The 14,215-nt window shown below is 38.9% G+C and overlaps 1 protein-coding gene across 4 annotated transcripts in view; it reads right to left on the bottom strand.

Moving 5' to 3' along the window:
* Nucleotides 1-6,402: 6,402 nt before the first annotated feature.
* LOC128449946 (uncharacterized) overlaps nucleotides 6,403-14,215 on the bottom strand; it is a 43,109-nt gene continuing 35,296 nt past the window's right edge. The window contains exons 3-8 of one of the 4 annotated variants that reach the window (XM_053433318.1): nucleotides 9,676-9,699; nucleotides 9,312-9,387; nucleotides 8,920-9,022; nucleotides 8,678-8,798; nucleotides 8,183-8,418; nucleotides 6,403-7,115 (exon numbers count right to left, since the gene is read on the bottom strand). In XM_053433318.1, coding sequence (XP_053289293.1) covers nucleotides 6,942-7,115; nucleotides 8,183-8,418; nucleotides 8,678-8,798; nucleotides 8,920-9,022; nucleotides 9,312-9,387; nucleotides 9,676-9,699 — 734 coding nt within the window. In that variant the 3' untranslated portion in view covers nucleotides 6,403-6,941. Of the gene's footprint in view, nucleotides 7,116-8,182; nucleotides 8,419-8,677; nucleotides 8,799-8,919; nucleotides 9,023-9,311; nucleotides 9,388-9,675; nucleotides 9,738-14,215 lie in introns of those variants that run through there. The other 3 variants (XM_053433319.1, XM_053433320.1, XM_053433324.1) reach the window with 3 other exon arrangements.

Below are 14,215 nucleotides of genomic sequence, written 5' to 3'. Positions count from 1 at the left end.
AACTAAAAAGACAGAAACCGTCTTTGAGAAACTTTTTTAACGTCTTCGTTGGTTTCTTGGTTTTGTTCACGTCCCATCTGCTAACATGGAGACTGAAGAGATATGACAGCTCCCCAAAGTGAAGCCCAGGAGTCTTGATTGCCATCTGGTGGCTGAAGGAGCTCACTGCAGTACAGGTCACAAACCCTGCCTCTTCCATGTTAGCAGACGGGACATCTTGGTTTGGTTTTAATTAATTATTAGATCCTATCAAAATGCAGTGAACCACTATGATTGACAGCTGACTCTGGCTCCACTTGTTAAGATCGCAGTGTTTGTGTGTTTTGTCGTCTTTTCTGGATATTGAGAGGAAGTGGAGACAGGACTTCCATCTTTAATTTCAGTCTTTGATTGGAACTTGATGAAATGTGTCTTGCTGTTGTGAATATTGGCCGTAAATGGTAAAATGTCGTCCTGTGTTGAATCAGCCACATACCTGCAGTGATATCTTCTCTCCGTAACGCACATAGGTAGCAAGGTGTTCACAGTTGTTGTCGAGAAGTTTATACGGTCCACAGTTGGCACGTGTCTCTTCGATGCGTTTCTTCATTTCAGTCTCAGTGCCTTTGGGGTACACCTTTCCATCCTCTTTTTTGTCGAGGTAATTGAAAACATAAGGATCTCTAGTTGTATCGATTGGCGAGAAAACGCAGGATGGCTTTTTGTCTACAAATAGAAGGAGAATAAAATGTTAGAGTTCGTGTTTGAACATTATAGATAATATTTATTATGTATTATTTATTCATGTCTATCTGCTCTTGTATTCTACAGCAAGGCTAGCAGCTCTATGATGCTTGGTTTGAGCTATAGACTATAATCGATTACACTTCGGAATGATGTCACATTTCATGCATACCAACGACGTAGTAGGACGTCCGCACATTCTCTAATGAGAGACTTGATTATAAACAGTAAAAACTTTAGCAGTTACTGTTGACACATGGAGTGGCCATCTTGGATTTCAAAGTCCAAGTCGGAATTCCAACTTGACAGGATGCTCCGGCTCCGCGGTGTAATGGAACGTGGTGTTTGGTTGATGTCCTATGCTACTGTTAGAATGCTAAGATGTTCACAGAGACAATGCTAACAAGCCAATAGTTTTCCAATGATATTTTCTATGTCTAAGATCTTAGTTAGCATAATAGCATGATAATATTTGATAATAGGAGGACCACGTTGAAGAAAAGAAACTGAACTGAACGAATTCTGTCATTAACTGGAAGAAACCTCTAGAACCAGACTCAGTGTGGGCGACACAGAAGACAGAGCTTCTGGGGTGTAACGTGACACCTAGCCTAAAATTATGACTTTATTTATTATCACTGAAATTGAATGTCTTCTTGTAGTATTACGACTCTGCTCTCAGAATCTCAGATGTGTTTTTCTTCAACATGGCCCTAATAAAGGAAAAGAAAACAACAACATGTTGTTCCAACTTCTGCTGATCTGCCAACAGTGTTTCTGTTGAAACTTTGAGTGGTGGTAATCTTTCTCATTATAACTCAGAGCTATGTGTAAACAAGACAGAGGAACTTTCATTCAAATTTCTCACAGGGTTTTTCAGTTTGGTGATAAATGGTTTCACATCTGAGTGAGTTTAATTGCTGTTTTCAGTGAAGGACATAGTTTGTAGGTATACGTACTCAAGCGTTCAAATGTGTTGCCTCCAGGATATTTGTCCCCCACATAAATAGCATAATGCTGATATGTAATAAACCCCAGTTTACACTGAGGTTTATAAGCAATAATGTCTCCAAACTCCACCTGTGGTTGGGAGAAAGGGGGACAGAAGTGATGCATGTTACCAAATGAACATTTTACCAATAAACTGTAGCATCAAATCAAACTGAATTGAAATAATGACTTTAAAGATGCAGTGGAAGAATAAATAAACTAAAGAAAGTGACACCAACTTCTTTTCCGTCGAGTTTTAGGCCTGCTGCTGTGAACGCCACATGAAGGATCACAGCCACAGAGATCAGGTTCCTCATGTTTGCAGCAGAGCAGAACTGTAACCTGACAAAAGGAATCATGTTAGATATTCTTTGACTAAATCATAAACTGAATGTAAAGATGGATGACATGTCAGCTCCTGAAATATGAAGCCACTGTCTTGTTTCATTTCTGGATAGTAGGAAGAAGTGGACACATTTTTATTTAAAGTCTTTGGACTAAACTCTTTAGATTTGAAAAGTAAAGTTCAGAAAGAAGAAGAAACACCAAACATACGAACGTCAGTGTAATGACACAGACTCAACATATTTAGAGAGTAAGAAACGACATTAAAGAAGAATAGAGAAAGTTAGTAAAGATAAAATCCTGACTTACCACTGATGTATCGAGGAAGAGATGAAGAAGAGATGAGGAAGAGATGAGGAAGAGATGAGGACGGAGTAAAAAGTCCTAAACACGTTCAAGAAAGATTAAAAACTATCTCACTAGAGTCGGCTCCTTTAGGTCTCCGACTTTTATGAGATTTAATATCATGAATAAACCCCCAGTTTTAGATTTCAGTTTCTACAACGATTGAACAGTTATATGAAAAAAGTGGGTAAATGGCTGAATGTATTCACTGACTCTATATTAAACAGTTGATATGTTTAGGTTTTTAATGATATGTTTGCCTTATATTGATGGGACAGCATTACATTATATTTCATTAACTATCACTTGTTTGTTTCCAGAGCTCTTACCTTCTTCACTGAGATGGTGGAAGCCTGTTGGGGCAGAGGAAAACATCTCCTCATATACAACACTGAAGATCGCACCAGTCAGAACAATAATAAACTTTTATACGTAACACGTTCAAAACTCAGTTACAATGTGCTTTACAAGTGGAAATAAAAAAATTTAAAGCAAACACTATGAAACAGTTAAAAATCAAACAATATAAAATAATCGCACAAAGCAACAGAGCACACATACAAAGACCAACATGTTCTAGACAAGAACTAAGCTTCTAATGTCTGAAGAAATCCTTCAGTAAAGTCAGGAAGTAGCTTCAGAGCTCTTACCTTCGTGTGTGAGACGATGGGATCCTGTTGAAGCAGAGGAGGACGTCTCCTTTTATACAATTCAGAAGAATAACGCTGATCAATCTCTCTCTCTACTTTTCATATCGCTCCTTTTAATCGCTGAAAGGTAACGACTTCTTCTAATCAGCATGTTCTTGTTCAGTAATCTGCATCAGTTCCCTTCTGGTTCCACCACGTCTCTAAAACAGTCCATTTAATTTACTTTTTCATTTGTCTTTGTCTCTTTTTTTCCTCCCTCTGGCAAATATTCTCATACTTCTCTCTCTCTCTCTACTCTTTACATCTTCTGCATGAAAACATATTCTAAAGCAGAGGTCTTCAACGTTTTTCAGGTCAAGGACCCCAAACTGCTGGAGAGATGGAGCAGGGAACCCCTACTATATAAATTGTATAAAATTGTGTTTTATATTAAACTAGGCCTAGAGCCATGTATAAACATAGCTACCCTGTTATTGTGAATTCAATACTAAGCTATTCAAATATTACACGGGTTCATATATTCATGTTTTTAATTTAAACATGTGCAAGGTACAGGGTGGCCATGCCACTGCCATTTATAAACATACATCTTGCATACAACACTGAGCTATTAAAGTAATTCACAGATTCATGTTTTTATTTTAAACATACATGTAGAAGAGACAGTGAATCCTCAAGCCATCTGTGGATACCACACATTCTCCCACATCAGTGAGATGTTGGACCCTGATGAGTAGCACACAACTTATCTAACCTGGGATGGATGGAGGTTGTCAGGCAGAGGTTTAAATCAGCCTCTCAATGTGTTGGATGCATGTTAATGTGTATTTAAAGACATTTAAATTTGTGTAAGAAAAAATTGGTTCGGAAAAAAAAATCCAAAATTATAAAAAACTAGGGCTACGTTGTAGCACTAACGGGCCCGAGCACAGGCAATTTCAAGTCTGTTGCGGTCGGGGAAGAGAGAGCGATCGATGACCAAGCGCACGTCTCTGCCTTGCGTGCGTTTTAAGCTTTGCAGCAAGAATAAACGCTTCACTTCCTGTAGCCAGCAGGTGGCGCTATGATTTTAAGTCATGGTGTCTTTGTAGATGTCATCAGGTCGCGACTCTTGTCTTAAATGTCTAGTTTGGAGTCGATGGGACCAAATATGTCTAAGATATAGAAGCTTGTGTTTTCATGGCGTTCATCACACTTTGCCGCCACGCCACGGTCAGACGGTGTGTCAGAAAGTTGTTTCTTTGATAACTTTTTATCTCCATATTGTTGTGATGACACTCATCTGAATTTTTTGTTGATCTGATGAAAGCTCTCCGAGAAGTACATAAAAATAGAACATGTTTTTATGTACTTGAACATGACATTTCCTGTTGCCACCAGGGGGCGCTGTCATTTTAAGTCAAGATTTTTGTGTTGTTGTCTTCAGGTCGCGACTCTTGTCTTACATGTGTAGTTTGGAGTCCATGGGACCAAATATGTCTGAGATATAGAAGCTCGTGTTTTGATGGCGTTTCGTCACACTTTGATGCCACGCCACGGTCAGACGGTGTGTCTAAAAGTTGTTTCTTTGATAACTTTAGATCTCCGTTTTGTTGTCATGACACTCGTCTAAATGTTAAGTTGATCTGAAGCTGTACGAGAAGTATATCAAAGTAAAAAACATGGAATATGCCCAAAATGGCCACTAAATCAAAAATGGCGGGCTTCCTTTTGGAGTTTTTCATAATGCTCCTTGAGGCTTTTTTGTGCATCTGGTCATGATACACAACTGTCTAGATTTTCGTGAGGATCGATGAATGCTAAATGAGGGGCTTTTCCGTAGGTGGCGCTGTTGAGCCATTTTGCCACGCCCATTTCCAAATACTCCAGAATACGTAAATTTAAACCACTTTCTAATTTACTGCAAACTTTTACAACTTTTTGAGCATGTTTACAAATTCTCAGAATAATCCTTTCAATTTCAATAGGGCCTCGGTGCTCAGGCCCTAATAAAAAAAATTGCCTAATGAACCAAACATTTCGAGACCCCTCTGCAGTACCTCTGCGGACCCCCTAGGGGTCGCGGACCCCCTGTTGAAGACCTCTGATCTAAAGCAAACACAGGGACCTCCTTCATTTTTTTAAATTAAATTAAAATAAAAGAGTTGTTGTTGACGAAGTTAGTTCTGCCTCTTGTTTTGTGCTTTCTCTATCGGTCGGTCACCAAACGGTGATGCAGTATGATTATTATAATAATATTTATGTTACAATAAATTAGTCTATGATGAGTTTCTGGATCAACCTTCAATTAATCAAACTTTATTCCTGTTGCACCTTTCATACAGGTCACTTCAGTTCAAAGAGCTTACTCTGGTTTACTCTGCTGTCCAGTAGAAAAAACACCTTGACCCACATAAAGAGAAATAGACAAACTGAGCTGGGACCAGTTCACTAACTTCATCCTGCTCACAATAGAAGAGGACGACCCTTTAACCTGGATCCTGTAGTGGCCAGAGTTACCATGAGCTTCCAGGTGCAAACCTGCAACAGCCCTGATGTCATGTTACCCTCAGGCTGAAGGCCAAATGGAAATACTACGGTCACATTTATCACTCACTAAACTTTCACAGGTCCGTAATTACCGATAAGACATTTAAATATCTTTGCTATTAATGCATTTTTAATCCAGAGGCTTGTGTTAAAACAAATATACCTTTCACCAGACAGTCATAAAAGATAAAGACTTTTTAACCGCCATTAGATATCCAGGTCATTTTATTGGAAATCATGCAAACGCCTTGTTCTCTCTGGAGCGAGAGCTGGTGCACGAGTCAAATCAAGGAATCGCCGAGATATGAACCCACTGTTCAAATAATGCATCAGCTAAAGCTCCTTTCTTTTAGTTTTTTAAATATTCTGTCTTTGCAGGTGTATTTAATTTCTATCGCTCTGACTTGATAGAGTGAAACCGGGTTTCAATAATAATGTTGGTTTTACATTTGACAGATTCTCTAACAACACTAAAAAGTTACCTTTAAGGAAACTTCATAGTCAATACTCACTTTTTACATCATATCACATGTTTCATTTCTTGTCATCAGGTAAAAACGCAAAAAAGGTATTTAACAGCCTGAGTGAGAACATCTCCAGGTAGGGGGGGGGGGGGGGGGGGGGGGGGGGCGAAAGCTTGAAGATGTCTGATGTAAGTGCACTTAGTTCAGTAAAAGCTTATAACTTATGTTCTTAAAGTTATCTTCTATACATTCTAGAATATATATGTGATGTATTATACACTTACATTATATTAATAAGCAACTTTACCTGCATCAAAGCAAAACTGTTAATGGTAAAAACAGATTTTAAGACAATGTAATGAGAAGAACAACATTTTATTTTATTTAATTACAAACAACAACCACTGACAATAAGCAGATGCAGATTCAGATACTCTGTCCTTAAAGGGAGAGTTGAGCCAAAAAATAAAAGAGAAACGTCACTTTGAAATCTATCAGACCTGAACTTTGACTCTACCAGGTCTAAAGCAGAAGCTGGTCGATTTTTGAAATCAAGAGTAACCATATTTGGAGGGGGTGGAGCCTGATCGAGTCCACGCCCACCTTCACCTTCCACCTGGACCAATTGGACGACACCACCTGTTACATGATATCCACGCACTAATGCACACAGTACTTTATGCTGTAATTTACTTTAAATCAGACCATATCAAGTATTTATTTAATATTTACCACGTTGTATATGTATCTTTGATGTATAACTGTAATGATTCTGGTGGACACTCAGTGCTGAAATATCCTGCTCATTTATTTGAAGCAACAAAGGTACTTCTCATATCCATACCTTATCAACAGAAGCAGTACTAGACCCAGAGTACTTGCTCAGTTTTTTTGTTCAAAAACTCATATCACATAAGAAAAGAGCAATAAGACATAAAGAAGTCAATCCGACTGGGTTGACTGAGGAGGCGGCGTTATATTGTGACTCATTCGTTTTCTCCACGTAATTCCACATGTGTTCACACTCTGGGCGTAGTTTGCAGAGGAGCCGTCCACCAGTTATGTTGAACTATAAAAATAAAACAAATCATTAATATGATTCAATGTGGCCTTATGGACAATTAAGAACATAACTATCACAAAACGTCCAAGCAATAAGCAGCAGGTGAACTAAACTCAATGTGCATCCTTCAGAGAAACAGAACTGAGGTCTGTTCCAGATGAAAACCTCATGGTCGTTAAATCACATTGATGTTTGGAATAAACCAAAAACCAGTGGGACAAACTGGGACACTGAGGAGTGGTACATTAACAGAAATTCTTATTTGGCCTTTATGGAAAATCATCTATTCGATAGACTGAATATATCCTGAAATCTCCCAGATACGAACACTGCCATCTTCAGTCTGCACAGGAGTGAGGAGTCAGGAGTCAGGAGTCAGGAGTCAGGAGTTAGGAGACAGGAGACAGGAGTCAGGAATCAGGAGTCAGGAGTCAGGAGTCAGGAGTCAGGAGTCAGGAGTCGGGAGTCAGGAGACAGGAGTCAGGAGTCAGTCTCAGCTGTCAATCATGACGTTTCACTCAGTTTAAATAACAAATTAAAACCAAACTCAGGAAAAACACGAACACTTGAACAAACACCAGTGAGAGAGGAACTAACTTAAAAGATAGAAACCATCGTTGAGAAACTTTTTTTAACGTCTATGTTGATTTTTTTGTTTTGTCCATGTCCCATCCACTAACATGGAGGCTAAAGAAATATGACAGCTCCCAAAAATGAAGCCCAGGAAACTAGATTGCCATCTGGTGGCTGAAGGAGCTCACTGCAGTACAGATGGGACATCTTGGTTTGGTTTTAATTAATTATTAAATCCTATCAAAATGCGGTGAAAGACTATGATTGATAGCTGACTCACTATTGAACAAGCACGTGTCCTGCTCCGACTCTGGCTCCAATTGTTTAAGATCACAGTGTTTGTATGTTCTGTCATCTTTTCTGGATATTGAGAGGAAGTGGAGACGCGACGTCCGTCTTTATTTTCAGTCTTTGATTGGAACTTGATGAAATGTGTCTTGCTGTTGTGATATTGGTGCGTAAATGGTAAAATGTCGTCCTGTGTTGAATCAGCCACATACCTGCAGTGATATCTTCTTTCCGTAACGCACATAGGTAGCAAGGTGTTCACAGTTGTTGCAGACAGCATCATACAATCCACAGTCGGCACGTGTCTCTTCGATGCGGGCCTTCATTTCAGTCTCAGTGCCTTTGGTGTACACCTTTCCCTTTTTATCCACATATCCGTCGAGGAAATTGAAAACATGAGGACTTCTAGACATATCGATTGGCAAGAAAAAGCAGTATGGCTCGTCGTCTACAAATAGAAGGAGAATAAAGTGTTAGAGTTAATGTTTGAACATTATAGATAATATCTGCATTGACCGGCTGGTGAGCGGAGAAAAAATGATGATATGAGACAAAACATCAAGGATTTTTATATTTATGAAACTTATTCTAAAGTTTAACTGAACAAGATGCTGCACATTCCTAATATTACGACTCTAAATGGTTTCACACCTGAGGGAGTTTTATTGCTGCTTTCAGTGAAGGACATAGTTTGTAGGTGCACGTACCTGTGCGTTCAAATGTGTTTCCTTCAGGATATCTGTCCCCCACAAAAGTAGCATAATGCTGATAATCAACAGTATCCCATCCAAACTCAGGTTTATAAGCAATCATGTCTCCAAACTCCACCTGTGGTTGGGAGAAAGGGAGACAGAAGTGTTACCAAATTAACATTTTACCAATAAACTGTAACATCATGATTTGAAAGATGCAGTGGAAGAATAAATAAACTAAAGAAAGTGACACAAACTTCTTTTCCGTCGAGTTTTAGGCCTGCTGCTGTGAACGCCACATGAAGGATCACAGCCACAGAGATCAGGTTCCTCATGTTGGCAGCAGAGCAGAACTGTAACCTGACAAAAGGAATCATGTTAGATATTCTTTGACTAAATCATAGACTGACTGTAAAGATGGATGACATGTCAGCTCCTGAAATATGAAGCCACTGTCTTGTTTATAATCAATTTTTATTTAAAGTCTATGAACTAAACTCTTTAGATTTCAAAAGTAAAGTTCAGAAAGATGAAGAAACAGCAAACATACGAACATCAGTGTAATGACACAGACTCAACACATTTAGAGAGTAAGAAACGACATTAAAGAAGAATAGAGAAAGTTAGTAAAGACAAAATCTTGACTTACCACTGATGTATCGAGGAAGAGATGAAGAAGAGATGAGGAAGAGATGAGGAAGAGATGAGGGACGGAGTAAAAAGTCCTAAACACATTCAAAACTTTAAAAACTATCTCACTAGTTTCGGCTCCTTCAGGTCTCCAGCTTGTATGAGATTTAATATCATGAATAAACCCCCAGTTTTAGATTTCAGTTTCTACAACGATTGAACAGTTATATGAAAAAAGTGGGTAAATGGCTGAATGCATTCACTGACTTTATATTAAACAGTTGATATGTTTAGGTTTTTAATGATATGTTTGCCTTATATTGATGGGACAGCATTACATTATATTTCATTAACTATAACTTGTTTGTTTCCTGAGCTCTTACCTTCTTCACTGAGATGGTGGAAGCCTGTTTGGGCAGAGGAAAACATCTCCTCATATACAACACTGAAGACCACACCAGTCAGAACAATAATAAACTTTTATACATAACACGTTCAAAACTCAGTAACAATGTGCTTTACCAGTAGAAATAAAAAAATGTAAGGCAAACAATATGAAACAGTTAAAAATTAAACAATATAAAAGAAACGCACACAGCAATAGAGCACACATACAGAAATAAAGAAGCTTCTAATGTCTGAAGAAATCCTTCAGTAAAGTCAGGAAGTAGCTTCAGAGCTCTTACCTTCGTGTGTGAGACGATGGGACCCTGTTGAAGCAGAGGAGGACGTCTCCTTTTATACAATACGGAAGAATAATGCTGACCAATCTCTCTCTCTACTTTTCATATCGCTCCTTTGAAGGGCAAATATTCTAACACTTTTTTTACAGGAAACACACCTTTCCTGTTTCATTACATTAACTTGTTTCGTTTGACTTCAGAGTTGTGGTTGGCGATGTTATTTCCGCCTGTTGTTTTGTGCTTTCTCTTTGTGTTGGTCACAAAACGGTGTTGCACTATGATAATAATAATTATCACTATGTTACAATAAATGAGTCTATGATGAGTCTCTGGATCAACCTTCAGTTAATCAAACAATATTCGTATAGCACAGGGGCCGTGGCTCCCGAGTGAGTGAGGTCATCTCCAGGTTGTGTTCTTAAAATGATATTATCTATATTCTAGAACAGGAGGTACCTCCACGGACCCCCTAGGCATTGCGGACCCCCTGTTGAAGATCTCTGTTATAGAATACATATGTGATATATTATACACTTACATTATATTAATAAGCAACTTTACATGCATTAATGCAAAACTGTTACAGGTAATAACATATTTTAAGACAATGTAATGAGAAGAACAAGATTTTATATTATTTTATTACAAATAACAACCACTGTCAATAAGCAGATGCAGATTCAGATACTCTGTCCTTAAAGGGAAAAAATAAAAGAGAAATGAAACTTTGAAATCTATCAGACGTGAACTTTGATTCTACCAGGTCTAAAGCAGAAGGTGGTCGGTTTTTTCTCACTCTGGTAAATATTAAGATATTAAGATATGTTTATTTATACCAAACACATGCACTACACACTCATGCAATGGTAGGTAAATTTAACATCTGCTTTTGACCCATCTGGTGCAGGACACACAGAGCAGTGAGCGACCATGTACGGCGCTCGGGGAGCAGATGTTGGGGGAGTAAGATGCCTTGCTCAGGGGCACTAGACAGGGTAGGGAGACTCTTGGATTTTTGGACAGATCAATCCAGGTTCGTCTTTTGTTGTCTCTCCGTGGAGTCGAACCCGAAACGAACCAGAGACCTTCTAGTCCAGGTTTCTACCACTAGACCACCGCCTCTCTAAAGGAACCACAGGGACCTCGATCCTGTTTCATTACATTAGCTTGTTTCGTTTGACTTCAGAGTTGTGGTTGACGATGTTAGTTCCGCGACTTGTTTTTAGCTTTCTCTATGTGTTGGTCACCAAATGGTGTTGCCCTATGATTATAATAATTAACACCATGTTACAATAAATGAGTCTATGATGAGTCTCTGGATCAACCTTCAGTTAATCAAACTTTATTTGTATTGCACCTTTCATACAGGTCAGTGCAGAGAGCTTCACAGTTGCAGGTTTTCTGCATCTTGCACAGTTTATACATTCTGGTTTTCACGTAGCACTGCTTTTTAAAACAAGTTAAACTCTGAGCAGATACTGGACATTACTGGAGGTTTACTCTGCTGTCCAGTAGGAAAATATGAACGAACTGCTCAGATAATGTATCAGCTAAAACTCCTTTGTTTTAGTTTTCAATAGTCTGTCTTTGCAGGTGAATTTAATTTCCATCGCTCTGACTCGATAGAGTGAAACCGGGTTTCAATAATTATGACAGATTCTCTAACAACATTAAAAAGAAACCTTTAAGGAAACGACATACTCAATACTCACTATTTACATCATATCACATATGTTTATTTTCTTGTCATGAGGGAAAAACACAAAAAGGTATTTAACAGCCTGAGTGAGGTCATCTCCAGGTAGGGGGGGGGCCGAAAGCTTGAAGATGTCTGATTTAAGTGCACTTAGTTCAGTAAAAGCTTATAACTTATATTCTTAAAGTTATATTCTATATATTCTAGAATATATACGTGATATATTATACACTTACATTCTATTAATAAGCAACTTTACCTGTATAGTATATTTGACTATGACATCTTTTGAACGTGGTTATGAAGCATAATGACAATTACATCTATGAAGCCTTATGCTCAGACTTTTCTCAGCAGGTCCCTAAATCTTAAGGAACCTTCCCAAATTTAGGCAGTAGGCCCGGTTGTGTGACGTCATTTTATATCTAGGTTTGTAGTAAACAACTCCCCTATAAAAAGCCTTGTCTTGCAGAGGCAAGTCGGAATTTTCACTATTCGGCCTGTGTGATTTCTCCAGGTGTACCATGGTGCCCGTCTGACCTGTGAAACTTCTGTGTAATAAATTCTGTTATGCTGCAAGTTCTGGGTCCTCGTCTCCTCTCTTCAAACACCGACTTCGAAGAGACACTGCTGCTTGAAAGATACGATAGATTGGCGTCACGACAGAGACGAGCTGTGACCTGCTTCACCTCCAACAGCTTCAAGCGGTGAGGATTTCTCATTTTGACTGAATGTGTCTTGTTGTGTTGATGTCTGAAGAGAAGATCCATGCTAAATTTGACTTCATATACGAAGTGCACATCGCAAATAAAGGGGGGGGGGGGGGGGGGAAAGGTGTAACAGTTAAAAAAGGAATGAAATAAGGTAAAGACAGGACATAGTTTAGAATAGCTTAAATTGTAAAAATGAGGTGGTAAATCTGTGCAGGATTACGAAAAATGGTACCTCAATTTCTTAACAGTAAGTCACGGTAATTCCATTGTGTTACAATCTGCTAAGGCATAGACAGGAATTGAGTTAAAGAGAAAAATTGGGACAACCTGGGCCCAGGTCAATTTGAATAAATAAATAACAGTAAAGTGGTAAGGAACAAGAGTTATTAAAGAGGAACATAATAGTAAGAAATTGATCAATGAGCCGCAGAATCTGATTAGTGAAAGCCCTCTGTGACGGATCTAAGTAGAATGGGCCTGAGTTTTAAATAACTGGAGAAGTAGACATAAATTCAAATGCATGCTTCCACTCTGATATATGTTGAGGAACAGTGTCTGATGAAGCCCCTCAATCGGATGATTTACATCTCAAAAGGTAGCAAAAATTAAAATAATGGAAATAAGGAAAAAGCGGCAGATAGCATGCGCGTGTGACTGGAGCTCCTTGGCTGAGAGAAAGAGTGTGCGTCTGTGTGCAGGGAGCCACCTCCCAGATGTGTGTGTATAACAGGAACAGCCCCATCTCAAACAGTGGTCTGTGTGTGTGTGTGTGTGTGTATGAAGAATGGGATCATTACAGTGTTCGAGCTGTGTGAGAAAGGAAAAAAAAATTGTGAGTTGAATATGCAGTGTTTTTTGGATGTGTGTGTTTATTCTGTTGTTTCCCGGCCGGGATTTAAATCAATATGACTGAATAAACATAAACATATGATATTAATGAACATGAATCTCGTAATACACAATGAGCTCCTATTAAGGAGACTTATGAACTAGTAGTTTTTATTGACACCATGAGCTGCCTTTATAGCAGACGTAAGAAAATAAATTGGGTTTAACGTGACATTTTAATATTTAAATACTAGATAATGATCATTTTGATAGGAGGAGAAATAAGTCAGAATTTTTTTTTTAAGGTGATAACGTGAGGAAATTGTTTGCATTGATTATTGACTGCCAATATGTTTTTATTAAGTGTGTCCATATTCTACACTACGAGCTGATATAAATAAGATTAACATGTCTGTTTTTCTTCACTGTGAGTGACACATGTGCGGTGCACAGACTGCACATGAAAATCAAACAGTTAAACTGCTTTACGAAAGAACTGTCGAGTTTTTGACAGTTACAGTAATAAATAATATAATATTGAGAACTTTAAAGATATCATTAGAATGAAATAAACTAAATTATACATTGACCTGGTGTGACCAGAACAACCTGGAGCTCAACGCGCTGAAAACAATGGAGATGGTTGTGGACTTCAGAAGGAACCCAGCCCCACCCACCCCCATCACCCTGAGAGACGCCCCAGTCGTCACTGCGGAGTCCTTCCTCTTCCTGGGCACCATCATCTCCCAGGACCTCAAATGGGAGATGAACATCAGCTCCATCACCAAAAGAGGGCAACAGAGGATGTTCTTCCTGCGGCAGCTGAAGAAATTCAACCTGCCAAAGTCAATGATGGTGCACTTCTACACCTGCATCATCGAGTCCATCCTCACCTCCTCCATCCCCATCTGGTTCGCTGCTGCCACCGCTAACGACAAAAGGAGGCTGCAGTGTTTCATCCGTTCTGCTGAGAAGGTGATCGGCTGCAATCTGCCATCTCTAC

Source organism: Pleuronectes platessa, chromosome 10 (assembly GCF_947347685.1).
Source record: "Pleuronectes platessa chromosome 10, fPlePla1.1, whole genome shotgun sequence".
Lineage (NCBI taxonomy): Eukaryota > Metazoa > Chordata > Actinopteri > Pleuronectiformes > Pleuronectidae > Pleuronectes > Pleuronectes platessa.
This window is presented reverse-complemented; position numbering and strand designations above follow the sequence as displayed.